The 27,127-nt window shown below is 34.5% G+C and overlaps 1 protein-coding gene across 10 annotated transcripts in view; it reads right to left on the bottom strand.

Annotated features, from left to right (window-relative positions):
- The window catches only part of NBEA (neurobeachin), a 522,340-nt gene that overhangs the window by 90,048 nt on the left and 405,165 nt on the right, over nucleotides 1-27,127 (bottom strand). For all 10 annotated transcript variants that reach the window (XM_084537470.1, XM_084537471.1, XM_084537462.1 and 7 more), the window contains 3 exons: nucleotides 13,038-13,155; nucleotides 11,193-11,295; nucleotides 5,409-5,524 (listed from right to left, as the gene is read on the bottom strand). In XM_084537470.1, coding sequence (XP_084393596.1) covers nucleotides 5,409-5,524; nucleotides 11,193-11,295; nucleotides 13,038-13,155 — 337 coding nt within the window. The remainder of the gene's footprint in view (nucleotides 1-5,408; nucleotides 5,525-11,192; nucleotides 11,296-13,037; nucleotides 13,156-27,127) is intronic.

Genomic DNA, 27,127 nt, shown 5'->3' with positions numbered 1-27,127 from the left:
TAAACATGCATAAATATTAGTGGTTTAACTTTATTAGGAATGTTTTCTTCATCAGTTCTGACTTTATAATGGCTATTTTCAGAGTAAAAAGTCAGCAGACTAATATATTTAGCCATCTCTTCAATTGTCTGGTGCTTCCAGAAAAAATCATTTGTTTCTTTCTTTAGCTAAATAAATAAATAAATTTAAAACACAAACCTGTACTGCTATCAGCAGTCACTATACCTTTTCAGAAGCTTCAGATTTTTTTCCCAAGTAGGCTTATAGGGATTAATATTAAAGGCTGAATATTAAATATTGCAAGCCTCTGACACTAATCTACTTGAACAATAAAACTGAGGCATAGTAAATGAGATCTCAGAAATAGTGGATATGTTCTTCATTAAAAAAAAAAAAAAAAACTTTTTAATTAAACCATCCAATTTAATGTTTTTATATGGCACTTTAGTTTTGAAGGTAAAGTGAGCTAGAGACAGCTGACAAAGAAATTATAACTGCAATTCCTTGGTGAAAATGTTAATGACAGCAAAATATTGTTTAATTAGATGATTGCAGCATCTGGATTAACACTCTTTAAGAGCAATGTTCCTGTGCTTGTCTGCTTCTTCACACTTTACAGACATTTTGTCATCTCTAGGTCATTAGGAAAGAATTTTTAATGATTTTTCTAGAAGCAAGTAGTTCGAGTTACATCTAATTAGATGACAATAATAAGCCCAACACATGCAGTAGCTAAATATATACATAATTAACCAGCTAGGGCTTGTACATCACAGAGTAAAAAAGTGGAAAATGCTAAACAGGCAAAAATAAAAAAAGAGGGAGGGGGAAGAAGTTCATCTGAATTTATTACCTGACTCAAGATGTCATTTTGTTTTTCCACAAACCTTTAAAAATAATCCCTTTCCACTAGAAGAAATTACTTACAAATACTATGGATATAATTATTCTCCAGTTCTATTAAGAGCTGTGGCAGGTAGGATTTAAAAGAACTAAAATACCAATATACAAATGTAAACACATATTAAATATACTACAATTTGAAAAGAAAAAAAAAATAGCAGAAGTCAGTTACATACACTACTTGTCTCCACTCTTATTGATTTCGTTTGCTACAGTGGTATTATTTTTAAGGACTTATCAATAATTTTGAAAGTGAGAATAATAAAAATTACTGGGGCCTTATATCACCCAAAGCATTCAGCTGACACACATTGTTCACATGTAATATGGCATTTTTCTATGTGCCTGAAGAAAGAGCAATTAGTATAATCATAGCTGCTCCCAGCCCTTCAAAACTAAAGAATCCCTGGGAAGGGAATAGGTAGGAGGGGGAAGGTGGCCAGGAAGGCCTATGTCTACACAGCCAGGATAAAAAACAGGGGCACAGAGAGCATAACACTGAGAATGATGGATAAATAGCAGAGTGCAGTGTTTACTTTTTTGAGGGGAGGGAAAAAAACAGAGTTGTAAACATGATGAAATACGCTCAAGTCAGTAAAGAGGGCAAGAAAGAAGTGAAGACAGAAGTGAAAGAAGTGAAACATAATAGGGAGTTGAGAAAATAGGTGGCTAGAGGGCCAGTGAAACAGGTTGAAAGAAGACAATAGTTTTGAAAACATGGAATCATAGAATCATTTAGGATGGAAAAGTCCTCTAAGATCATCTACTCCAACCTATAATAATCACGATTGACTTTTGATTGTTTTAAAAACAGTTAGAGGCTAATGAAGTACCATCGTAAGAAGAAAGGAAAATACAAGAAATTAGCAAAAAGTGTACTAAATACCTTTGTTAGTGAACCTCTACTTATATGGAAGAGAAGAAAAATGATAAAGGGACCTATTTGTCACTTAGCAGCAAATAATCCACATTTCTCAAGTGGCAAACATCCACTTTCCTTAAGTGACTAGGTTATGGTTCAGATATGCTGAATATACCAAAAGAAACCTAAATGATAACATGATTAAGAAAAATTGGTACACATATTTCTCAATAGCTAAAATCAATGATATTGTTAAACATGAATATTTTGTTTAAACAAAGAGTCCAAAACTAGGCCATCACTGTCTACACAATTATCAGTAAAGAAGTTGTAACTTTTCACAGAATCACAGAATTTCTAGGTTGGAAGAGACCTCAAGATAATCGAGTCCAGCCTCTGACCTAAAAGACCTAAAAGATTTTGAAGAAATCTTTAGTATGGGATCTCACTACAAATGAGTATAATTAAAAGTGTACTTGGAAATTGGATTTCCAAAACAAGAAAGAAACAATACATTATCTCTTTTCTTGGAAAAGGATGTCATATTCAATATCTCATGTTTGTGTATGAAATATAAAATATTGTATTTTCTTCTGGTTGCCAAAGGTGGTGTCTAGTTCACACACAGAAATTTGCTTCTGTGTAACACAGATGTATCTGGACAGTTAACAGTTCCAATGTTTCTAATACAAGGATAATTAAAATGACTTTTGATTTTCTTTTTTCCTTTTTGCTTTTGTCAGAACTTCAAAAATTGTAGGTTGTATTCCAAACTGGAATAAGAAGTTTACTGACATGTGTAGAATTGCAGACAGAATTAATTCTCTTATGTTGTTTTCAGAAAGTTTTTGTCTGCGTGTGTGTAGCTGGCAGGAGGGCCAGCTACCAACGGTAAGTTTTGTTCTGACTTTCAAACAAAACCTCAGGAGATTCTATGCATCAGATGTTATAATGCTAGCAACTGATAACTATTTTTCTATGTTCATAGTCTCAAACCTTGAAAAAAAAAAAAAAAAAAAAAAAAAGAAAAAGCTGAAATTAAAAGCACATAATATATCATTGCAATTACGCTTTCTTTCAAGCTCTTTGCATTGAAGACCACTCTAACATACACACTAGTCATAGCTGATATTAGCATATTAGTCATAGCTGATGTTATTGATTGCTATTTAACAAATTTTGTCCACTTCTAAAAATTTTTAAATCAGCATATTAACTCTCTTTTAGAATGCACAAAGTTAATCCATGTGAGCTCAAAATGTCATCAAAAAGAACAATTTTGCAAAATAAGTCAGTCAATTAAAAATGGGGTTAAAGATCTGGGACGACTTTCTTCTAGAGATTCTTTTACCTCTTTCAGAAAATACAGTCTTCACCAAAATTTAAAATTGAGTTTGATCTTGTCTTGCTGAAAGACTTGATAGAGATGGTAAATAATGTTGTTGAAATGAGCAAGTGAGTTTATACAAAGAACAATGAGATTACATGACCAAAAAAGATTTACAATAATAGAATGATACCAAAAAATCTGCCACAAAGTAGAGAGACATCGTGAGACACTACTAAGATACTGATAAAGCTGCTGTAAGCTTTTCCAAATACAATACAAATTCAAAGACAAAAAGAGGAAAATGAGTTGGTAATCCTCCAAACCTTGGGAACCTGGAATGCAAATGGAAGGCTATCCTTTTGTAAAGCAGGTGAATTTAAGTGAACACTAGATGACATTAAGAGAAACTTGCCTATGTTAGCATCTAGGTGTTTGGCTATAAAGCCTGTCTAGCAGCTCTATATCAAGGAACAGGTCAAAAAAATATTTTTCTTGAGACTTCTGGGATACTCTGATGGGATTGATACTTTGGTGCAAAGTTTCACTGCAATTCGTAATTGAATTTAGACATAAGGATGCCTTCCAGGTTTGGATATATTAGTGATATACCTAAAAATAAATGACCTTCAAGTTTTTAAACTGATTAAAAATGAAAACTAATTTATCAAAAATTGGCTCAGCTCTTGTCTACTCTCATTAAAGAGTTTAGACATACTGCTTACAGAAGAAATTAATACATAAAAAGGAAATTACAAGTGAAGGACATTTTGTCAATAATGTATTGGAAAAGGGCTGAGAGGACTTAGACTAACTACCCAGCTCTTCAGTAAGCCCTCCAAATTTAGGCAGGGAAGCCTGTGAGGCTCTGCCTGAATTTCCTCATAACCAGAAGGGCAGCGGATGCGTGAGAGACATGGAGCAGCTGGATGCAGGCCAGTGTCCAGAAGCAGAATAGCAGCATTCTTGTGGCCCTGTGCCAGAGGTAATAAACGCTCAGCAGGACTCCTTCCTTAGGCAGAGATCTGCGTGACTGTAGCTATAATGCTCGGAAGCCAAGCTGGTGTGCCTGCATGCTACTGCACCATACATACTTTCCAGCCCAGGTCTCTGGTAGCTTCAGGGACTGGACTCTTGCTTTGTGCTCCACTGCCCAATGTAAACATGCCCTCAGATTTCTACCCATTCAGTGGCAGCACTTCTGTATCCCACTGAGATAATCTGATGACACATTTATTAATATCTGTGAGACTGGATGCAGGGAAGATGACTACCACACAAGCACAGAGGCAAAAGTGTGAAGGTTCATAGAAAGCATCTTTGACAGATTCAGCTACTGAATTCTGCCACTGCCCTGCTGGGAAGAGTGCAGTGACTCACACTGGTCAGACTAATGGTCATTTTGGTGCTACATCTGGGTTTTGCACTTGCATTTGTCTTATATCTGGCCTGAAGATAACCTCAAGCACAAAAGTCAGGGCCAAGTAAAGATACAAAGTTTTTGGTTTTGGAGTACAAAGTGGTGTCTGGTGGAATTTAATTTGGGTTTTAAATCAAAGCTCACTAGAGTGAAATGTCTGGCGAAGCCTCTCTGTAGGCAGGTTCACAAGCAGTATACATGCTAGAGACAGGAATCATGATAGTAGACAACATCCTAGAAATCTTAGTATATAGCATAGAAAATTTCTGCTTTTTACAATTAAAATTACCGCAGGAGTTAATACATAGAAAAGGGAAAGGTGAAAAGGAAAATCCATTGTAAATATTTAATTAATTACAATTGCCAGGAAAACTCTTCTTTTGCGAATAGTGAATGGATGTCTGTGGCAGTTATTTCTCATTTTAAATACCTAATCTGATATTATATTTCAGTTCAAAGAACTAAATGAGAAAAGATGCTGTAATCTAATCATACCACAATCCAGGTGACATCTGTACTAGGCAGAATACTGTTGTTATTCTGCTGTCTAGTTGCTGTTGCTGAGAATGATGAAGTAGCAAAATTACATTTTCCCATTATTATTTCCAGACACTCTCTGGCAATGGTTTGTTGACTCTAATAAAGCTTCAGACAAAGCTGTCAGCAAAGGAAATGGCAGAAGGAGAGCAAGGAACAGCCTCCACAGCAATACATGAATCTAAAGTCTCAGTGATAGGTTGTGCATTTTCTGATAAAATTTAATGCGTGTGTTTCAGAATCTATCATAAAGCTGCAGCTGAATTCCAGAGGGATAAATGTATTCTATCAAGTCACAGTGCTTAAGACTTTGACAAACATAAACATATTATGAAGGATTAAAGAGTCAGAAGCCTTACCTGCTATAGTATTGAGGAACATCAAATATTCAAAGTTAGAGATCTCTCGTCTCTGCCAGCGCTGAGTCATGTTGGATGATTTATAAAGCTGTCGGGGAGTGGCCAGTGAGATTCTCCTAGGAAATATATTTAAAGAATGATTATTTTAAGAGCCTCATTAAATGTTAAGACGTAGGGCAACATTATTAGTGTGATTAATTTCAGATTCTCTCAGAGTTTTTTTTTTTTTTTTATCTCATTTAATGAAGTCAAGAAGATACTATTAACCGTGTTTGAGAAATTACTAAAATTAAGATCTCTATTTTATTTTACCAGTCCTACAGCATTGTAATAATTCAGAAGAATATATTTTGTGTTTTATTTTGTTCTGAATCTGGTTAAAAGACTGGAAATAAAAGGAACTGCAGACCTCCTGGTGCCTGTGTTGTCCAGCAGGAATAAAAGAGGAGTACCATTTCCCTGTTTCAAAAGGACATGTTTAGATAAGTTCATTAAGATGAGTGATAGGTATTAAAGTGCCATATATTTCCAGTGCAAGGGTTGAAGATACTTACTCCACGTGGTATTCCTCCTCCATGGCCAGCTACCCATGATCCACTCCTATACCCCAGTAATCTACAAGATTTCTATTTATAGCCTGATTTCTGAAAGAAACCAGTTTTATTCAGTTATCTGCTCACATGTCCATCTGCTTATCTCTCCAGAATAACTGATAATTTCTCCAGAATTGTATTTAATTTAAATTTGGAAAGGGAATACAAGTTTAAGATATTTCCACAAATTTTCTAAAAATTACATGATTGTACAAGGGAGAAAGAATATAACTACTGTGCCAAGGAATAGAAAAGCAGAAAACTGCAGCTCTTCCAGATATAATTTGACAACAGTGTTATAACCAAATACCATGCACGACATTACCCATTATATATGCTGTCCCTCGTTAGTAAAATACAGGAAACTGGATTCAGTCACTAATGCACTAAAGAAAGAAATCTGCAACAAGCAGAAATAGCCTAACTGCTCACAACTTGTTTCTAAAGAAAATTGTATTTGTTGAAAAGAGACAATGAAAATATTTGGAAAGAGGAAAAACTCATCTCCTCAGATACCTTTTTTTTTTTACAGAAACATACAATTTTAAACTGATCAAAATAGAAAAATGTTTATACTTGTTAAAAAAAAAGATTTCTGAAGTTTAGCCTATTCATTAATTTTATCTATCTATATTATATATATATACACACACACCATATATATATACACATATATACATATACATACATATATATATGCGTGTGTATATATATATATATATATATATCTTACCATGAGTAACTGGGTACACCTAATGCTTTCACCCCATGCTGGTGATACCAGCTTTCAGATGCCCACTAGACATACTAAGCATACTATTTCAAGACTGAATGCTGAGTATTTTCCTAAAAAAAAAGTCATATACAAGGTGTCAAACCAGGCATTGATTACAAAAACGTGGACCACCTACTTATATATATGCATACATGCATTATACCCTACTTCCAGATAAAAGTTATTGGAACGACTAGTTATCACAATCATATGTCTGAATTGTCAATGTCAATGTCAGTGACTGCTATGCTTACTCTTACAAATTGGGCATACAAAAATGACCATGTGAGTCTATCTACACTTCTTTTTTTTTTTTTTTTCTTCTTTATATTTACCCTAAACTGCAGTGCATAAGGTCTTGCCACCTATTTTACAGCAGATTTTAAGATGTCAGCAGTACATAAACTTTACTAGTACACAGGAGACAGTAATTTTTAAAAAACAAAACAAAACAAAACATTGTTTCTATTATGCTTCTTGTGAACAATTTCTGTTAACAAATATCTGAATGCAGGCATACATTATATTGCATTTTATAGAATTACGATTAGTTTTACAGTGGAAGCCTCAAAGTTGTATTTTTCCCAGTAAACTATGACTAATGCTACACACATATTAATAAATGCAGAAAATAAAAATACTAAAGAGATAATTAAATTTATAAAGCATTTCTGTCATAGACTTTTTGTTCCTCTCATAACAAAACAAACGTACACATCAGTACAACTTAGTAGATGCTTTTAGACTTCACCCAAGAGACTGAAAAAAATCTATGAACTGTCAAATGACTTTGCATTTGAAAGCCTGATTTAATTGAATTCTACATAAAATCAAAATATACTAAAAAGGTTCCTCATTTGTTTTTTACCTAAGGTATTTGAAAAACTTGAAACTATTTCAGAAGAGACTAGAAAAAAATATGCACAATAAATTGGTTCCACAACCTGCTTGTTTCAGTTGACAAAGGCAGACCCACTGTTTTATGTTTTGCTAAATCCACCCAACTTTGATAGAACCATTTCTCTGTTTCAATATGCCCTCAGAAATATGAAGATGCACAAATGTGTGTGCTTCCTTTGCTTCTTGGGAACTGTGAAGTACTTACTCTAAATGGAAACTGCAGAATTTTCCAAGTTTTATATGCCTTAAATATTTTTACTAAATGCTTAATGAAATTTTGAGGGAAGGCTTGTTCTACACATGGAGCATGACCCACCCCCTTTCACAATCACTTTTAACTTATCTACAACTTCATACAAAGAATCTTATCAAAAATATAGCATCTGCATGATGTTTTGTGTTATGTTGCTCCTATACTGAAAAAATAAAAGGCTTGGGAAAAATCACAGGCTTCTGGTAAGACATTCGTCTGTATTTGCGTTCAATCAAAACTCTGGAAGGGGTTTTATGTTTTAGTGACAGTGATGAAATGATGTCAATAGCTACAACATCAGCCAAATTACATGTTTTCCTTCATCATTTGTATTTCTCAGCTTTAATAACTAAAGCTATTGTTTACCTAACACATTAACAGCCCACCAAAATTCAGACTCAGGTGCTAGCGCTTGTTTAATGGTGAAGTATGATAATGTAACTGTATCTTTTACCAATTATTTGATCCCTGTATGCTTCCAAAATCACAAGCAGCTCACACTTGTTTTCTAGGCTGTGACATTACCCTCTATAAAATTGCGTCAGTAAATTACACCTGAGTCATTAAAACCCTACAAAGTGGTCTGATAATAGTGTTGTAAAACTGAAGATATTACTTTACCTAAAGAAATAAATAAAAGTCAAATAAATACTGTCTGCCCAATTGATATGACAACATCAAAAACTACAATCAATGCAACATATTTAGGAACAATGAAATTGAATATATGGAGGATAGATAAATTTGATCACCAAACAAGACCAAACACTTCAACATGTGACTGATTTTAAGGATATAATTACTTTATAACTCTAAGTATAGTCTTGAATGCTTTGTTGAATAAAAGCATTAGAGAGACAAAAATAGGGAAAGCCAGCAGATGCAAACTGGAGAATTACTCAAAACAGCTGCTCTCTAACAGTCTTGAGAAGATACCAGTTTGCCTACTTTCATTCCTCTGTATTAAAAGATTTCTCTTGTATTCCCCTATATTAGAAGATCACAAATATTTTTTTCCTTCCATCTTTGTTAATCACACGATTTCTCCATAAAAATAGAAATGCACTTAAAGTCCATGTACTTAATTAAAACCCTTTAACTCTTTCAGATTATTTCCATCTTGAATTGCATTTCTTTATGACAATGTAATTAAATTTGGATAAAAATATTATCAAATTAAAACTAAGGAATTAACCAAAACTACTAGAAAGATTTGTTTTAGATAAAATATTTTAAAGTTAAAATTTTTCAAGTTAATCTAAAAAATTGGGCATAACATATGATAACAATTTACTCAGTGTAGCAGCTCCCTGTGTAGATGCTGGCTACTCAGCATCATATCTGTTTATGATACAAATAAACATAACTTTAAAAAAATCTTGCTAACATTCTGGAGCCAACTTATTCATGGGAAGGGAAACTATATTCTAACATCAACAAAATATTAACTACAGAGCAGTTATTGAGCCACATTTTTCCTCAATTACTCCACTGCAATACTACTGAAGGGTATGTAGACAGAAATAAAAGAAAAACCATGATTAAAGGGTCTTTATGGTGCATAAATCACAGAGCAATTACACAAAAACAAGAAAGTAGAACAGCTTCACTACCATATGCCAGATTTATTCTGAAGGCTAACAAGCCCGTTTTTGATTCTAATTGAACCTTAATCAAAAAATATGGAAATAATTGCATATAATATTGAAGATGAAACTTTTCTCAATAATTATATATCAACAAACTTTTTCAGACAATTATTCAGTGAATAATGCACAAAGCATATGAATTTCAAAAGTTAAAAAATGTCACTATAAATATGAAATTCTGATTGAGAAATTTGCATATTGTTTGTTCTGGAACATGTGGCTTTTATTTATTTTTATTTATTTCAGAAAAGAATGCTATTATTTCCCATTTACAGACAACAATTCCTGTAATCTGAGTTTTTGGAAGAGCAATGCGAATATTAACAAGATGCACCTTCCAAAGAGATGCCTTAACTTCCTTGATCTCAGCGAAAACTTAAGAACCTTGGCAGTTTGCCTAAAGATTTCAGCACATTCAGGAGATCAAGCCTTAGGCATCATGAGTCTCTTAAGCTCATGACAAGGAATGATGTTCAGCTGGGAAAGAAATAGTTCTCCAATCCTACAGACGCTTTGACATTACAGAGTATTTCCACATTCTGCACTGGGAGACAATATGAATTTTTAGTTTGTAGAAAATGACTTAAAGAAAGAGAAAGACACATCCCAGACAACACACTGATGATTAAGTCATCGGCTTCTGGCCAAATCAAGCCAAACAGAGATCTGAACCCAAGGCACCATATTATGTGAATTTCTTGTCTGTCCTCTCTCTTATATTTATTTTTCTTTGATTTTGAATAGAAATTCAAACTGAATCTAAAAAAAAAAAAAAAAATGGAAACATCACTTCTGGTGATTCACTCTCAAGAACAGTTTTACTGTCTAAACAGACATTACTAAACAAATAAATAAAAATAAGGCAGCAGGAAATTTCACCCCACCTCAGTCAAGTACACATAAATACCATTTTCTCCATCAGTGAAATACGAATACTTTTATAGCACAGGATCTGACAATTACCAGCCTCATCTCTGACCATAGGTTGATTTGATATTGATGAGAGAATAAATAATGACTGTAGTTGTCCATAGTATGTGAAAACCTCTAGAACTGAATCTTGGTTGGTCTTTCTAAAAATATAGATCATCCATAATTTTGGAAACAGAGGAATAATCATTCTAATGAATGGAAGTAATTTGGAAAGTGCAAAGTAGGTTTTGATGAGCATTACTGATAAGCAATGAAGTAAAATGCATATACATTCATATAAATGGCCAGTGAGAAGTTATGTAAACAAAAATATTTTTTATTTAGTAAACACAAAGCCTGGTCAAGTTTACTTCCATATCTTGCATTCCAGCCACAGCAAGGATGATCATTATTGCATACAGTTATAAAACCTGACTGAAAACTAGACTTTGAAGGTTTGGTCCACTTGGAAGGTGCTTATTTCCTTTAAAGATCACAAAATATAATTTAGAATATTTTTACTTCTATTCTACAATAACAGGCCATACATTAAGTAAAGGGTATTATTTCTCAAACTACCCTAACAAAATGGAAAACCTAGAGTTTCTTGACAGGAATAATGTTTTAGTATTGACCCATATAATAATATAATGTATATAGTATAATAATCATAGAATTTACAAGTTATTTTAATAAAATTACCTGGCTTGTGGCAAACCATAGCTGGTTCCTACTCCAACACGTGGTAAGCTGTACACGACTTTTTTCACTGTTGCTTGGTCAGGAAAATTAAACATAACAGAAGCTAGATGAAAAAGAGAGAATACAGAGTAGTAAACCATCTTCAGAATTCTTTATCGTCACCACCAGGTATTAAAACACTTTTTGGATTTTATTTGGGAAGAGAAGTCAGTCCCACTTTTATCCTCTTGGGTGTTCAAGTTAGAACAGATACTCCAGGCATACACCATACCTATAGCATTAGCTGGTTAACATCTTTTACTAATTCTCCATGGTTTGCATAAGGCCTGATTGAGGTATACCTCAGAGGAACTATAGCTTATCTATAACTTAGCCCATATAATCTCTTATCAGGCTGGGAAGCCATTCAATAGTTTGCATAGTATTTGGTGCATTAAAACACATAGAACCAGAAATAGTTTAATTCCCTCTCCAGTTGATGTAAAAGCTTACATCAAAGTTCTTCAGGGCAAAAGACTACTGACTCACCTCACCAACCACTCAACTCTAATTTTAAGTAGCATATTTTCATACACAAAACTGAGTGGATACATTTACTGATCTGGTCCTTTTTATTTTAATTCAGTTTTAATTAGAAAAGGAAATTTCGTTCCCAGGACACTAGCAGAACATTGTAATTTGGATATTTTTTTTTCTTTTACTCAATGGCATCTGTTAGAAAACATTATAATATACTAGCTGTACTAAATTTCAACAAAGAAAGCCATTACATGTGTAAATTCTAATGGACATATCTGGGAGACTCCACTTATAGGAAAAAATGAATTAATGCCACTTATCACCAGCTGTGAACCAAGAGCTGAGAAAGTGAGATCTCTGGTGGGCAAGAAACACTACATTTCATGTAAACTGGCATAAATGAAGAACAAACCTGTAATGAACCTATGTAACATCCACATAGGTATGTATGATTAAGAAAGCCTCACTAACACCAGGAAATCCCATGTGGCAACAAAACCACAAAAGAGTAGTGCCAATTCATGAGCTCATGGACTATACCTTCAGGTAAGCATACAGGACAGTTATGGTATTTATCTCCTATACATGGGAAACTATCCCCTTTATTTCTATCCATCTTCTGTAAGCTGCCCAGCTGACACCTATTTCTCCTCTCTGACAATTTAAGAGACCTTATAGTCCTAACTTGGTTTCTCTGAGTTGTGCCTAAGATGAAAGTCTGGAGGAGGTACTGTAAATACCCTTCACAGTAGTCTGGGCTCTGAGTAAGGAACTCATATCATTTGAAATATATGCATTTATGTAAGCTACATTTTTTTTAATGGATTTTTATGCTAATTAATAATAGTGGAAATTTAAAATTGAATATCAAAATTTAATTCCTAATTTAAAAAACATAATTGCTAATTAAATAAGCAGTTAAAAATTAACCATTTACTCAAATGCGTTTTTTTGTTGTTGGTGGTGGTTTTTTTGTTTGTTTGTTTTTTTTTTTTGAAAAACTTCTGTGCTTGTAGATGTTACACTAAAACATTTATTAAAAAAATTAGGAAAGGGGGCAGATAGGAAAAGCAAAGGAAAATGTTTAATATCCTATTAAACATTTGAAGAATTTATCCATCACAATGATCTGCCTTTATAAATACATCTTACTGCTGCACAGAAAACAGTGAGATTGATTTATGTGATTGATTATAACATGATATACACAATTGAACAAAAACATAATAACCACTTTACCAAAGGATGTACAGAGTTTAAATTCTGAGATTAATGCTATGCAAAATACCAACTGGAACTTTCTTATGCAACAAAATAAAGACATACTTCTGTTTGCCATAAACACTTCCAAAGCTGTGTTTTGGAGAAGATAACGTCTTGAAAAAACAGCCCGAATCTCGCTGAACATCCATTTTCCATGAAGGCCTTCTGTATAGGCAAGGACCTTTAAAGAAATTAAAGGGTGACAGTTATTGGCAGAAGTTTTTCATGACAATAAACACAGTTAAGTTGTGCCCATCAGCAAAGTACAAGTAAGTTAACTGTATTTCTTTATAACTTAAAAACCATAAGGTAAAATATGAACTTGAAAGGTCTTAAAAATGCAATGAGGCATAGCTGTTAGAAAAATATCAGGAAGAGCAATAACCTGATACTCCTAAGATGTATTCCTCCTGAGTCACATTAACTTTTTTCCTCAAAAAAACACCAAACTTTACTAGCAAGCACAGGATAATGGACACAGTTGCAATTATGCTTAGCTGTCTTTTCTTCTAACAGTGCACATGATAGAGTTGTCAGTTATATACTGGGTAACAAACTTACTTCTAAGGTTAGCTTGTGCTAAGTACAACCAAAACAATATATCCTGCTACTGATATCCATTCCAGACTCATAAGTTAGAACTCTCTATATTCCATTAATAAATACAGAAAATAGCTAGAACAATATGTCAAAGAAGTAATGTTTCTAAAACTAAGTACATTTGATATCCCAAGCCATGAAGAAAACTAAACAATTTTGTATTTTTGCATTTTAACTAAATGTGAAAGTATTTTAAAACAAAATAATTAAAAATCAGCATTGCTTTTGCAGTTTGTCAGTTTCTTAACTGAATGTACTGATCCAGTATTAGATATTAAAACATTCAAATTATTTTTCACTCCTTCTTCGCTGTTCTGGATGTCCAGGAAAACAGACAAAAATACACAATTTAATTAGGTATCACCTTTATTAACCTCATCTATGACTCATCATTACAGCAGCAGTATCTGGTGTAAAACAAATCTTCCCCCATCATCTAGAAGGCTGCATTTAGCCCTCCACTTCTGCTCAGGTGGGCTTTGCAGACACCTGAGATCCTGACACACTTCTTCCTATGAGTACTAATTTTTGGAGGGGGGCCCCCCCAGCACTCCACCCAATTGCATTTCCCAGGTTCTGTAGACTGTGCATTCCCCTAGGTTGCAGTTAAGAGTAAAATTCCTGGTAAAATAAAGAAATACAGTGGACACTGTCACTAAAGGGAAAGGCAACAGGAAGGTTTGACTGGATTTAATTTCTCTGTTCTCCATTATGTGTACAGAAACTTTTAGCATACCAGCTTGCAGTGCTTTAGTCATTCATTTGAGGCCTTTACTTTCTGTAACCATGACCTCCCCCCAGCTTCTGAACAGGGAGATGTTAGGGAGACCATATGTTGCTGCAGTCACTTATCTTTCGTGCTTTCATGAGGCCATAGAATTTGTATTCCATCAGTTTTTCACTGATGTATCTTCAAGTTGGTAACATCTTCATAAATGAAAAAGCTAATTTAAGTTTGTACATATTACATTAAAAGAGATCCATGGATATTTATCAAAATTTTGTCCTCCACAGCTTTTTTCTCAAAACCATGATGAGTCTATTTCAGAGATGATAGTAACAATGGCAACAAACCAAATGTGCTTTGGCACACTGAAAAGTATTCAAATGTTTGTTCTGTCTTAGACAGAAGCTAGTGAGAGGAACATGGTGAGCCCCCTGTACTGTCTACATAAGAAGACTTGGAGCTATATTGTGTGAGCTCTTCCATTCACCTCAGCTCTCCAAACTAACTAAACAAAGCCTTGAAAGGAAGGAGCTTGATTTCTTTGGAGGTCCTGAGATGCATGTAAGAGACTATATGCTCCCTCCATGCAGTCATGGGCTAGCTGTTGTATTACTACATCATATGCTAAATTCTTGCAATGGGAAATTAACCTTCATGTTAAAACTCTGAACATCATTTTCACTTTAAACTTTATTGAGTTCAGCTTCTAGCCACTGGATTTCATGACACCTTTGTCTATGAGATTAGAGAGAACCCTAAAATTATATATCTTTTCCTTGTGTAGGTGATTACAGACTGATCTCTAGTTACTGTTTAGCTTTCTCTTTGACAAGCTAAATAAACCAAAATTTCTTTCAGTCTTTCACTGAGATCAGATATGGGATACAGCTGCAACTGTGTATGTGAAATTCAGATGATTAAGTACAAGTATAAAGAGAGTACATCCTTCTTCGTATGTATTCTGCTGATGATACATAATTTTTGTTAGTACAATCTCTCTTAAGATACTAATAGGAAATAGGGAGGAAAACACTTAAGTTTCAAAAGACTAAGTGATGAGAACAGTCTCTCATAGAGGAGTCTGAAATGTACATAACTGTAACCAGATCTATAGCAGCAGCAGATTTGCCAAAGAATTATCTCCTTGACAAGACAACCTGTTTGAGGAATACACTTTTTATTTCAAAATTGTTCCTAGTTATCCTACTATTTTCTAAGGAAAAAAACAAACAAACAAACAAACAAACAAACAAAAAAAAACATTTAATACTGACTACTTCCTTTATATTAACATTCTACACCATTCACAATAATACATTTACAATGTCTTGATATGAACCAGAGCTAAGTTATTATAGATCAACACTATCAACATGTTATATGCTGATCATACACTGATTGCCTTTCTGTTCTTTCTCTTCTGTACAAGTATAAAACAACCATAACTTCATAGATGTACATTTACACACACACACAACCCATCCCTGCCCCCATCCCCTCAAATGAATGACTTAAGATAGCATTCCAGTTGAGCCTAAAGCAGTAGAAAGGGTAGGAAATCAGAGGAAAGGAGGGAGGCTATAATTCAATTATTGTCCTCAATTACACTCTTCTTAACTGTCTCTTAGTCCTACAAATATAAGATTATCATATTGATAACAAATCATTTACTTTATTTCAGTAATTTTGTTGTATTTTCCTGTCAAAGATACACTACCATTTTTGTCATCTTCCAAAACATTAATCTAACCCTGCATTCACATGATGCATTAATCCTTCTGTTATTAGGTATTAGGACCTAAAGTTTTTTGAAACTGTCTGCAGGATTCTTTCCTGTTATTATAAAAACAAAGATTTCTTCACTCAGAGGGTGGGGAGGCACTGGAACAGGTTGCCCAGAGAGATTGTAGATGCCTGGAGGTGTTTATGACCAGGCTGGATGAGGCCCTTAGCAACCTGATCTAGTGGGTAGTGGGTGGCATCCCTGCCTATGGCAGGAGCTTGATGATCTTTGAGGTCCCTTCCAACTTAGGCCATTCTATGATTCTGTGATAAAGTTATTACCCTCTTTTGAATTTGAATCCTTTAAAGGGAATTGTACTCTCTCTCTCTTTTTTTTTTTTCTTTTTTTTTTTTTTTTTTTTCAGGATTATTTAGGACATAATTTTGCTTTCTCATATCATACATATGAGGGCCTGGCTATTTTATATTTCTTACAAACCACATATACTGTGTATTTCATTATTGAGAAAGAAATTGAAATATCCACTTTGTTTACCAAAGGCATAGAAATTATTACCCAGCTATCTGAAGCCACAATTTTTGTGTGCTCTATCCAATATTTCGATGTTGTTTATATTTGAAGGCAGTGCTCTTTGTTTTGATAGTTTTATGATTTTGTCTCCTAAAAAACAGATGTGAAGATTTTTTGTCCTATCATGCATTAATGTCTCAAACTTTATGATTAAGCACAGAATTGTAGATAGGTACCTCTTCTTAATGAAATGAAAAACAACCAACCACATCTACACTGGAATTGAGCAAATTTTCATTTATAATATAAGATGTAATTACTTGGTTTAAAGCTTATTTCTCCTTTTAAAAACCTCTAATTTACGCAGAAATATTAGTATATTTTAAAGATAATAAAAAGTCCACTGGCCAGACAATAGATTGAGAATAAAATATTGCTAGGATGCACTCCAGTTAAAATAAAACTGTGACTCTAACAGCACAAGTTAACACTGTTAACTAACAGCTGAATTTTGAAGTATTACACTAACCAGAACATGAGAAATACCAGTTTCCATTCTGCTAGTATCAGCTGATAGATCATTCCCACAGGAAAACACTTTCATATTGAGGTGTATTAGGTGTATTTTTGCAGCTTTATGCTGTATTTGGTATCTCACAGCACCAGTCACAGCAACACAGTTCTGGCCCTTTTCTTTTGATTACCATTTTTGGAGTTGAAATAATCACAAAATCATGTATTCAAAGTTGCTTACTTCATAGTAAGAAAGTTCACTTCCCTGGCCTTTTGTAAAGAATTGTTGCTTATTGCTCAATATTTCTTTCCTTTTTTTTTTTTTTTAAATAGCCCTATTGGGTGTTGGGTGATTCATTAATGCCTCTGCCTGTTAATTTAAGTTACTGTTTTCAATGGGAATTGATCATTTATCTTTTAGAGCCAAGTTTCTGGTTCAGGGTATTTTAATTATAACCCAATTCCTCAATGAAAGTGCACATTGTCCTCAGCTGATACTTGTAACATTTGCCAACCTTTGCATTGACGAAAGAGCTCTGGCATGCCCTTAGTTTAGATATCAAAATCAGATCTATCTGTTACCTGGCAACACTGGGTATTGTCTTTGCCATGTGGTATTTATTTCATTTTCTTTTTCCTCTGGAGATGCAAAAAAAAAATAAAAAATAAAGAATTTACCCTTTTCCCTCCTTGTAAGTTTACCCCTCCTATTTCTTCAACTTTAATCTTTAAATTTCAACAAATATTAGCTCTGCATTTGCAAAGATTTTCCTTGACTGAGCAAGGGATGCTAAGTGGGATACTGTTGCATCCTGGTAGCCCAACCCAATGCAACCTTTCATGTTTTTATTTGATTCAAAGGCCTGCGGACATATGCTTTAAAGCACTTCATTCACAATCTGCCCCCTGATAAGTCCAGTAACCCAATAATTTATTCATTTCTCTCTCTTTTCCAGTATATAAATGTTTTAAGTTAGGTGTTCAGAGCTGTAGTTTTCAGCTAACTCAGCACATCTTCCTCAACACTGGCAATTATAGCTACAACTAATTCATTTATGCAGACTATGCTGTACCTCGTTTGTTTGTTTGTTAACAAAGCTTGAGAAGTTGGTTTTCTTCCAATACAAAATAAGCTCTTGTCATCCCCATATGTACTGGATTTATAGTTTGAAAAGAGTTTTTGTTAGTATTTCATTCTTCACTCATCATCAACAACTCTTGGAAGAGAGATTACCTGCAGAAGCCAACTATGACTATCTATCTCATGTGTCCCAAACTTGAGCAGAAACCAAAAAGAAATCCTAGTTCATTTCAATTGCACATCATTCCCCACACCTATGCTATCAAAAAGACCTAAAGCAAAGCATCCCATTTTTTCCCTTAAAAAAAAGACTGAGGAAAAGGAAATGGGGATGGGGATGGAAGAATGGAAGGGCTGAGATTGTTTGGAAGAAGGGAGAAAGGAATATACTTAATTTTTCTGCCTTGGTTTTCCAGGATGAGGGAAAAACAAATTATTGCAAAAAATTCAGGGAAAACAAACAAACAAACAAACAAACAAAAACACTTTCATGGTTCCCCTATTATAGTTCTGTACAAAAGTGTAGGGACAATCACATTTTCATCTTCTCTTGATTTCTGGAAAAAGGAAAAACTGTCTTTCATACTATCTTACCATCAATTTTGAAGAGGAAGAGAAATAAAGTCCACTGGCTTTTTCATTATATATATATGCTAAGACTACACTAGATGGAAACAGACTCTTTTCAGTGGTGCCCAGTGACAGAACTAGAGGCAACTGGCACAGACTGAAGCACAGGAAGTTCCATTTGAATATGAGAGGGCACTTTACTGTGAGGGTGACAGAGCACTGGGACAGGTTGCCCAGAGTGGTTGTGTAGTCTCTTCTGGAGATATTCAAAACCCACTTGGATGCCATCCTGCACAATGTGCTCTAGGTGTTCCTGCTTGGCAAGGGGTTGGACCAGATGATCTCCAAAGGCCTTTCCAACCTCAGTGATTCTGTGATAAGGGTATCTTACTGTGTTAGCAAGAAGCCCATATACTTACTTTACTATAATATGGTCTCCCAGGTCTTTCTCACTGCCTTCCCCATTCCTGTCCCTAGGCTTCCAGGTAATGAGCTTGGATATGGTTTCTCATGACAGACTTTCTGTGAATTCAGTTACCATGAAGGGAAGAGGTAGCTCTCTGTAATCTGCCTTGTCAAATGAATATTTAATTTTCCCTAAAGTTGAGAAAGTGTTTTTGTTTGTCTGTTTTTACAATGAAATTCTATTGTTAACTAAAAAAAAAAAAAAAAAAAGTTTTTTTTTTTTAGTCTGACACTACCCTACCCTACCGTAAGAACAACAAAATATAGTTGTAATAGCCATGAACTGTCAAAAAGGTTTCTGATTATGTCTTTTTCCTCCCTATCATCTGGTGGAAACTATATTTTCTACTTTCTGTATAAAGTGAGCTATCAGGTCTTTAGTACTTAAGAAAAAATGCTAAAATACAAATTTATATATGGATAGGCAGGAAAGAAGAAAAAAGATGCAAAAGAAAGGAAGAAAAAACAACTATAATTGTAGGAGAATCTGCTACCCTTCATTCTATTTATTTTTCAGGCATAAAGCAGTTAAGTTCATAATAACCATATCATAACAGCCTGATAATCATAAACTTAATGGATCTTATCTAGCACATTCCCCAAATCCATGTGTTACTGGATGTGTCCCATTTTACAACCTCAGCACTTAAAAAGTAGATATGTGCCAGTAAAATGTGGAGTAATTCACAAAACAAACCACAGTGAATAGATATTTCATCATAGACCTGTCTAGAGCTACCTGCAAAAACACGCTTATGCACCTGATTCAGTTACATGAGGCATTCATAAAACAGGTTAGCATTATTGTGTGCTTCTAGAAGTTACAAACAAAAGAAAACAATTACTGAAAATCATACTCTCCTCTACTGTTAGGCATTTGGATTGCCCTCTTTCAAGTGCTTGCTGCTTCAAAGAAACTGCAAAATTCTGAATGGCAGACTGCACGATTGCTTGTTGTATTCTAAACACAGACTGAAATGAGAGACACTAATGGCATGGAACCAGTCTCATAGAGTTTATGAAATACTATACTGAGTAAGCAGCATACCATTTAAAAATACTTAGTGAAGTACTGAATAAGATCAAACTTAAGATTTTGCAGGAAAGATATGCATACAGTGTAACAAGGGGTATGACCTGTCCAGACGTGTAAATGTATAAAGAAAAAAAATACATCTATTAAGCAATTTGAAAAACAGGTAAGTTCAAATGATGATGCAGCATGCAGTTGTTTTTGTGAAATGGGAAACTGAAAATGTAAATAAATGGAAAATGAATTTAATACCCTGATGTATTTAATATCCTAATGTTTCACTGACTTTTAAATGTTTTTTCATATACCCTTGTAGCCTCTGTAAGATCATCCTGTCTAGTCACATTAGAGTAAACACTTCTGCACCAATGTGCCATACTTCCATTTTTTCTTAGCATGCTCCTTAGCCTAGTAATACTTTCTCAATTTCTCCTTATATTTATCTCTCTACCCCCCCTTCTAATGGCATACTTATGTGCAAAATATTTCTTTATTTGTAACCCTTGAAAGCTTTACTCCAAACAGTTCTTGTGATACTATGTTCTGCAGGATGAGCTGAGCACTTATGTGCCATTATAATTTCTCAGTCCACATCAATTTTAAAAATCTTTTTCAGACTTTTTTTTTTTAAATAAATATTGGCACTCTTGCTTCATTTTTCTCTTCCTCTTCAGGGATCTAAAAAATGCAGATATTATTTTTGTGGTTTTGGGCTTTACTTCCTTGCCAATTTTTCTCGGATTATACTTCTACTTCCAATGTTTTTCTAAGCTTTCAAGAGGCCCCTTTTCTTGAAAGATGAGGTTCTGTTCACCCCAACTTTTTATATATTTGATTTCTATGGTCAGCATACTGCTTTAGTATCCATTAAAACAATGTCCACTCAGCTGACAGTAACTGATGCTCTTATTCCCACATTCATTTTCAATCATCTGAAAAATTATTTGAAGTTAGCCCATTTTCAAGCCATTTTCCTCTTTTCAGTGGTAAGATTTTTTTACATGTTTTTATTTTGTGTTCTAGGAAACTAATGGAAAAGATATGGGGATTGCTTGAGAAGCAGCAGCAGTAAGGTCAATGGAGTAAAAAATCCCCTGCCCTTAGGTATGGAAATACTGTTGCTAAATGTTAACATTCTGATCGAAATAATCCAAAGAGAATATTTTAAGTATTCTAAATGCATTATTTCTAACTGTTCTGCTTCTGCGAAACACAAATGCATGGTTTTAAATATAAGAGTAATTGCTACTGACATGGGAAGATATTACCTTTGTCAACACAGCATTCTGAAATAAAAATTTTTATCATTCATTTTATGGGCATTACATGTCTGTGTACTTTTGCATGGTTTCCTTTCTTCACTATGTAGACTGTCAATTTAGAAAACTCCTGGGATGCTGGCTATGGACTGCAATTCTTCAGAAGAATATCATCAAGAAGATATAGCAGATTTAGACTTTACTACCTTAGAAAAGGTAGATGGAGGCATTTGTAAGCTCTATTTTCAAACTAAATTCCAACAATTACTGTTTTTAGCAGAAGTTGCAGTTGATTTAAGAATTCTAAAAGCAGGAATAAAACCAACCATGCTAGCTGGGCCAACAACATACATGAAGAAGCAGAGGATAAATATATTCTCATGGAATAGAAAGACGTATTGGAGCACAGCCCAACTCAAAAGACAAAGGTTGTGGAAAAAAATATAGGGGCAAAATACAAAGTAGAGAAGCACAATTAATTCTCATTATTAATGGGACTGAAGCAGATTGTGCCTCTCACCTCACAAGCTTTAAAATGATTTTGTGTTGACTTTGGCAACAATGGGAAATTAGACTTAACTCTAGTGAGAAAACTTAAGAGAACTGCTGTTTCCATTTGGAGTCTATATACAGTGCTTTGAGATTAATCCACACAGGCTGGTGGTGATCTCAGTATTTACACTTAAACTGCTCTGAGCAGTTCTGCCTCAGCATCATATACTCTGAAATACTTTTTTTTTTTTTTTTTTTTCCAAGTAGAACTGTGCAAATTACATTTTTGGTTGAGTGGACAAGCCAAAAAATAACACATAAAATTGATATGATCTGAGCAAAAACACCGAACTTTTTTTCAAGATTATAAATGAAAAGCTTGTTTTTCTGTCAAATGGTTCATTTTGGACCTCCTTAGCAAAAGTAAACAATAGAAAGAAAGCACTTGTCCTTTTCACAGATCCAGGGAGAAAGCAATGTTGATAAAATGCCTATAACTGGTAACAGAAGTTGTACATTTATTCACTGAAAAGTCACTTGACAGAAAAATTCAGATTTATTTAACTTGAAATATTGGTGGATTTGACAGCATTTTTCACAGTATCAGCTGAAGAAATTTGCAGGACTAGATTTAAACACCAGTGTGAAAACAAAAAAGTCCTCTGTTGCTTAAAGTGAAAAGTTGGGATAGGTGTTCAAATTCAGCTTCCTTCTATCTTAAAGGCATTTGAACCCAAATCACACCCTTCCTGAACAGTGCTGCCTGCTCGAGCTCACTGCTGTGCTGGATATGAGCATCTCACAGCTGGAAGAGTGGTCCAGGATGATCATCATACAAGTGAGCAGGGAGGAAGTCAGCTGCCTCAGCTGTTACTGCTCCAAGGAAAGGCAGCAGCAAGCAGCTCCTGGCAAGCTCCTACACACATATCACTGATCAGAGAAGCTCCCTGATTCCTGCCACATTCCTGCAGGGACTGCGATGCAAGCATTGCTTGTTGGTCATAACTTGCCAACATACTAGCAACCTGCTCCAGAGTGCCTGCAGAAGCTATTCAGCAGCTACTTCTTGCCTTTGTGCAAGGCATTGGTGGTCCTGGTGTACTATTTTTAGGCTGTAAGATGCTCCACTGTGACCAGACTGGCTTTTGGCTGCCACTGGCACTTGTAGGCACTGTGGAGTAGATAGTGCTGCTCTGAGTTTGGCAAAATCCATCCAAGAAGCAGTCATTGACTACTTGGGGCAGCAACAGCTTCTGCTGCCCACTGAGTTCTCAAAGAAATTGGAACTGCTGCCTCATGGAAGAAAATTTGTACCTTTCCTCTGTACAGGCAAACTCATGCAGTGGTCAGCATATTCCCATCGACACAGTACAGCACTGTCTCATACCACCAATCACTCAGATGATGCTAATTTCATCTGCATTATCCAACAGATTTCTGTCATTTCCCTACCGTGCTAGCTTGAACTTGGCTTCTTCCAGGGCCTACCTAGAAGCAGTAGGAGTTGGCAGGGAGAAAACATTTTTGGATGGTTGGAGGAGGCACTGAAACAGTTTGAGGCATGCTAGCATGAGACAGGAGTCCTTATTTATTGATGTGGGACTACAGACTAGAAAAAGTGTTGAGAAGGTAAAATGATCACCCCATATTCAGTTATTTTAGTATATATTCATTCACTGTGGAATGCTCCTTTATGACTTACACTCCCCTTCCCCAAAATCAAATGGGCAAATACACAAAACTGAACCACAAAATCAGCCAAGCTCTTTTGTAGCTGTGTTTCAAGTGAAAAATATTTTCTTTTCCCCATAAAGGCCAGACTGGATGGGGCCTTGGCATCCCTGCCTATTGCAGGGGGGTTGGAGTTAGGTGATCGTTAAGGTCCCTTCCAACCCAAGCTGTTCTATGGTATGATTAAGGAAAAAAAAACAACAGTCAGTGATGCCCAGGCCACCAACCTGGGAGCCTACATTCAGACAGTTTAACCAGACAGCCTGAAGTCTATTCCCACCAACTGGCCTGGGGCTATGTGAGTTGCCTCATGGGAAACACTAGATACAGGTCATGATGTTGAGGTGGTTTGAATCCAGGACTCATTCTCTGTAGTTGATGTTCGACTTTCTAAGTAACAATTAGAGAAGTGAATAAAAATGCAAAGAGAAAACTCCATTCCCTTCAAAAATAGACAAGAAATGAAACAAGTCTCCCCAGTTTCTGTGTGAGTTGAGTTATTGGTAAGAACCTCACATTCTTTAACATTCTAAAATTGTTCCTTCTGGTGCTAACTCCATCCTTGTGTATTAGTTTTTTGCCTTGCACTGAAGGTGAGTCAATCATTTAAGATTCAGAAAAACAAGCAAACAAAACAAAACAAACAAACAAAAACAACAGGAATAGTTTGAGGAATAAAGAACGCATGGTATCCAAAAACATGTAATATGTTCTTTCCCAAGAATAAAGACATCATAAAATCCTCAGGGTCTTTTTTCACAGAACTTGCATACCGATATATTTATTCTAATAATAAAGTCTAAAGACAACAATGTATCATGATGCAATTACTTAATATTACAAATACTGAAGGCGCAAAAAGAAAAAGGTCTTAAGAAAATTGTAAAAAATGAGTTTTGTGAAACGTTACCCATTTATTACAAAATGATAGGTAGAAATAAAAATGAATGTCACTCTTTTTACAGATATAATCTCAATCTCATAGAGAAGATACAAGCATCTTGGACTTCAACAGTTTAACATTTGATTTATTCAATGCAGAACCTGTAAGAGCTAAAAACTATAAAGGTAATTAGAAGGTAGCATATTTTTCTACTATGGAGCTTATTAAAGTTTTTGTTCCTAATATCATAGAATCATAGCATATCCCAAGTTGGAAGAGACCCACAATATCTCTCCTTATATAAAATCATAAACCATATAATACTTTATTGTGAACTTCATATACAAAACTTGATTGGTTACTCCTGACATTTGGGGATAAAATTGGATTAATTTCTACTTCTAAAATTTTAGCTATCTCAAAAAAAAAAATGATTTTTATAAGCAAAAAGTAGTATATGGATTTATAAAATAACATACATCTACAACATCCTTATCACCCCCAAACTTTCAGTATTATAGTTTGTATCAGATTGACATAATCCTCAAGAAATTCAAAATTCAGTAGCTATTAACAGCTAGCTATATAGATAGATATAGATATATCTATATATCTATACCTATGTCTATATCTATCTATCTATAGATATCTAGATAGCTCTTCACAGCCATCAGCTGTGATCCAGGCTCCAAACCTGCCTTGCCCTCTCCTATCAGCCACTAGACTGGTGGAAGTCAGTTTGCTTGATGTCTTTAGGGTTGCTCTACACTGTCAGCCTCCAATGGCCCCGAAGAACTATTACACTTTAGGTAAACTATGATGAATGCATATCAAAATATCTTCATCTTCCTAATATATTGCCATTCCAACTGGTTTACCCATTTAAGATGAATATAAGATGAGTTTCTTTTGCATTGCTGGAGAAGGCAAGGAATTATAACATTGGAAAAAAATATTGATCCACTACTCCTATAGCAATCAAAATTCTAATATACTTTTTGTAATTATATACAGAACATTATCTTATGTTACTAAGTCTGTGCAAGGAAAGTGGAGCAATACTTCTTTTGTGTATATTAACTTGGAGTGCTGGTAAACAGCCTGCTGTAGCTAAATAATCATTGAATTAGTTTGTATTTACAGTTATTTTGCTTTAATATTAAAGAAAAAGTACATAGGCATTCTATACTTGCTTAAAGGAACAATCTTTGTATCAAATACAGTAATTACGCACTGAAAAATAAATCAGCACAAAGTATAAAAACTGCAGAAATTAACATGTATCAAATGTAAACTGCATATGGAAACCCCATGAATAATTTTTATATTAATTTCAGTAACTGGAGCCACATTTATACAATATTTTCTATATATACATTCTTTCATATTGTTATCAATCATCTTGTTTAATTTGAATCTTGTAAAAGTCAAAATGATAGATATGTACAACTTTTTTGGGGTGTTTAATCCTGTACAAACCCAAACCAAACCAAACAAACAAACAAAAAAAAAAAACAAAAAAAAAAAACTAGGAGAAATATTAAGAGTCTATTTATCAATCTAGCAAAGATGAACTATGGGGCACACAGTCTTCTGATGTCTGTAATAGCAAAAGGAAGAAGTGTTATAGCAGATTTAATATACAGTTCCTTCCTCTTTGGATTTCTAGCCAACTGGAATGCAAACCCGTGTGTCATAAATTTAGGCATACTAACAGGCTTTCCTGTGGTGAACTCTAGGTTCCCAGTATGAGATTACTGCAACACCTGTCAGCATGTAGAGATACTTTGTGCAAATGCTCCTATGTTTTTGTCCACTATAAGCTGCACCACCACAGTAGACATTTGGATTTTATGGATATAGTATACAGCTATGAAAAATTGTGCCAATCCTAGCCTAGGAGGCTTCCCTCATAGTGCCTCAGTAAATGTATTCTTACTTTTACTTTAATAAGAAAATTATTAATAATATGGAATTTATCTCAAGGCTTATGAAGAGATTTGATATTTCCACATTTTTAATACATTACAATAGTCCACTATTCAAATTCTTGTACTAATCTAGATCCTTTATTATTTTTTATTTTTTTTTTTTAATGTGGGTAACAGGCTAATTGCTTTAGTAGACAATAAACCCTATTAACTTGTACAGACAGATTACTGACTGTACCATGATCGGTTACATTTCTACTGCCATTAAGTCCAGATTTGATGCATACCACGTTCCTTCTAAAGAATACAAGCATCCTGTGTAATAGTCTGATAGACTCAATTTTATGAGATGCATTTTTTCTTTGCAGCTGAGAATCCTAACTCCTAGTCTCCAGCAGAAGCTGAGCATACAACAGGCAAGCTCAGCAGCTTGCAAATTTGCTTTTCTTTCACTGAAATCCAAGAAAGTGAAATCCAAAAGGAAATAAAAAGGGTAAATTAAAAGCAAGAATAATTAACCTTGGCTCTCTTACATATAATGATGTCCTATGTATGCTAAAGTACTGGTAAACATACAGTGATCCTCAGTTTTGCATTATTATTACAAAGTTCTT

The sequence above is a fragment of the Aythya ferina genome (genome assembly GCF_964211825.1).
Source record: "Aythya ferina genome assembly, chromosome: 1".
Taxonomy (NCBI): Eukaryota; Metazoa; Chordata; class Aves; order Anseriformes; family Anatidae; genus Aythya; species Aythya ferina.
Note: the sequence above shows the minus strand (reverse complement) of the source record. Positions and strands in the feature narration are given on the sequence as shown.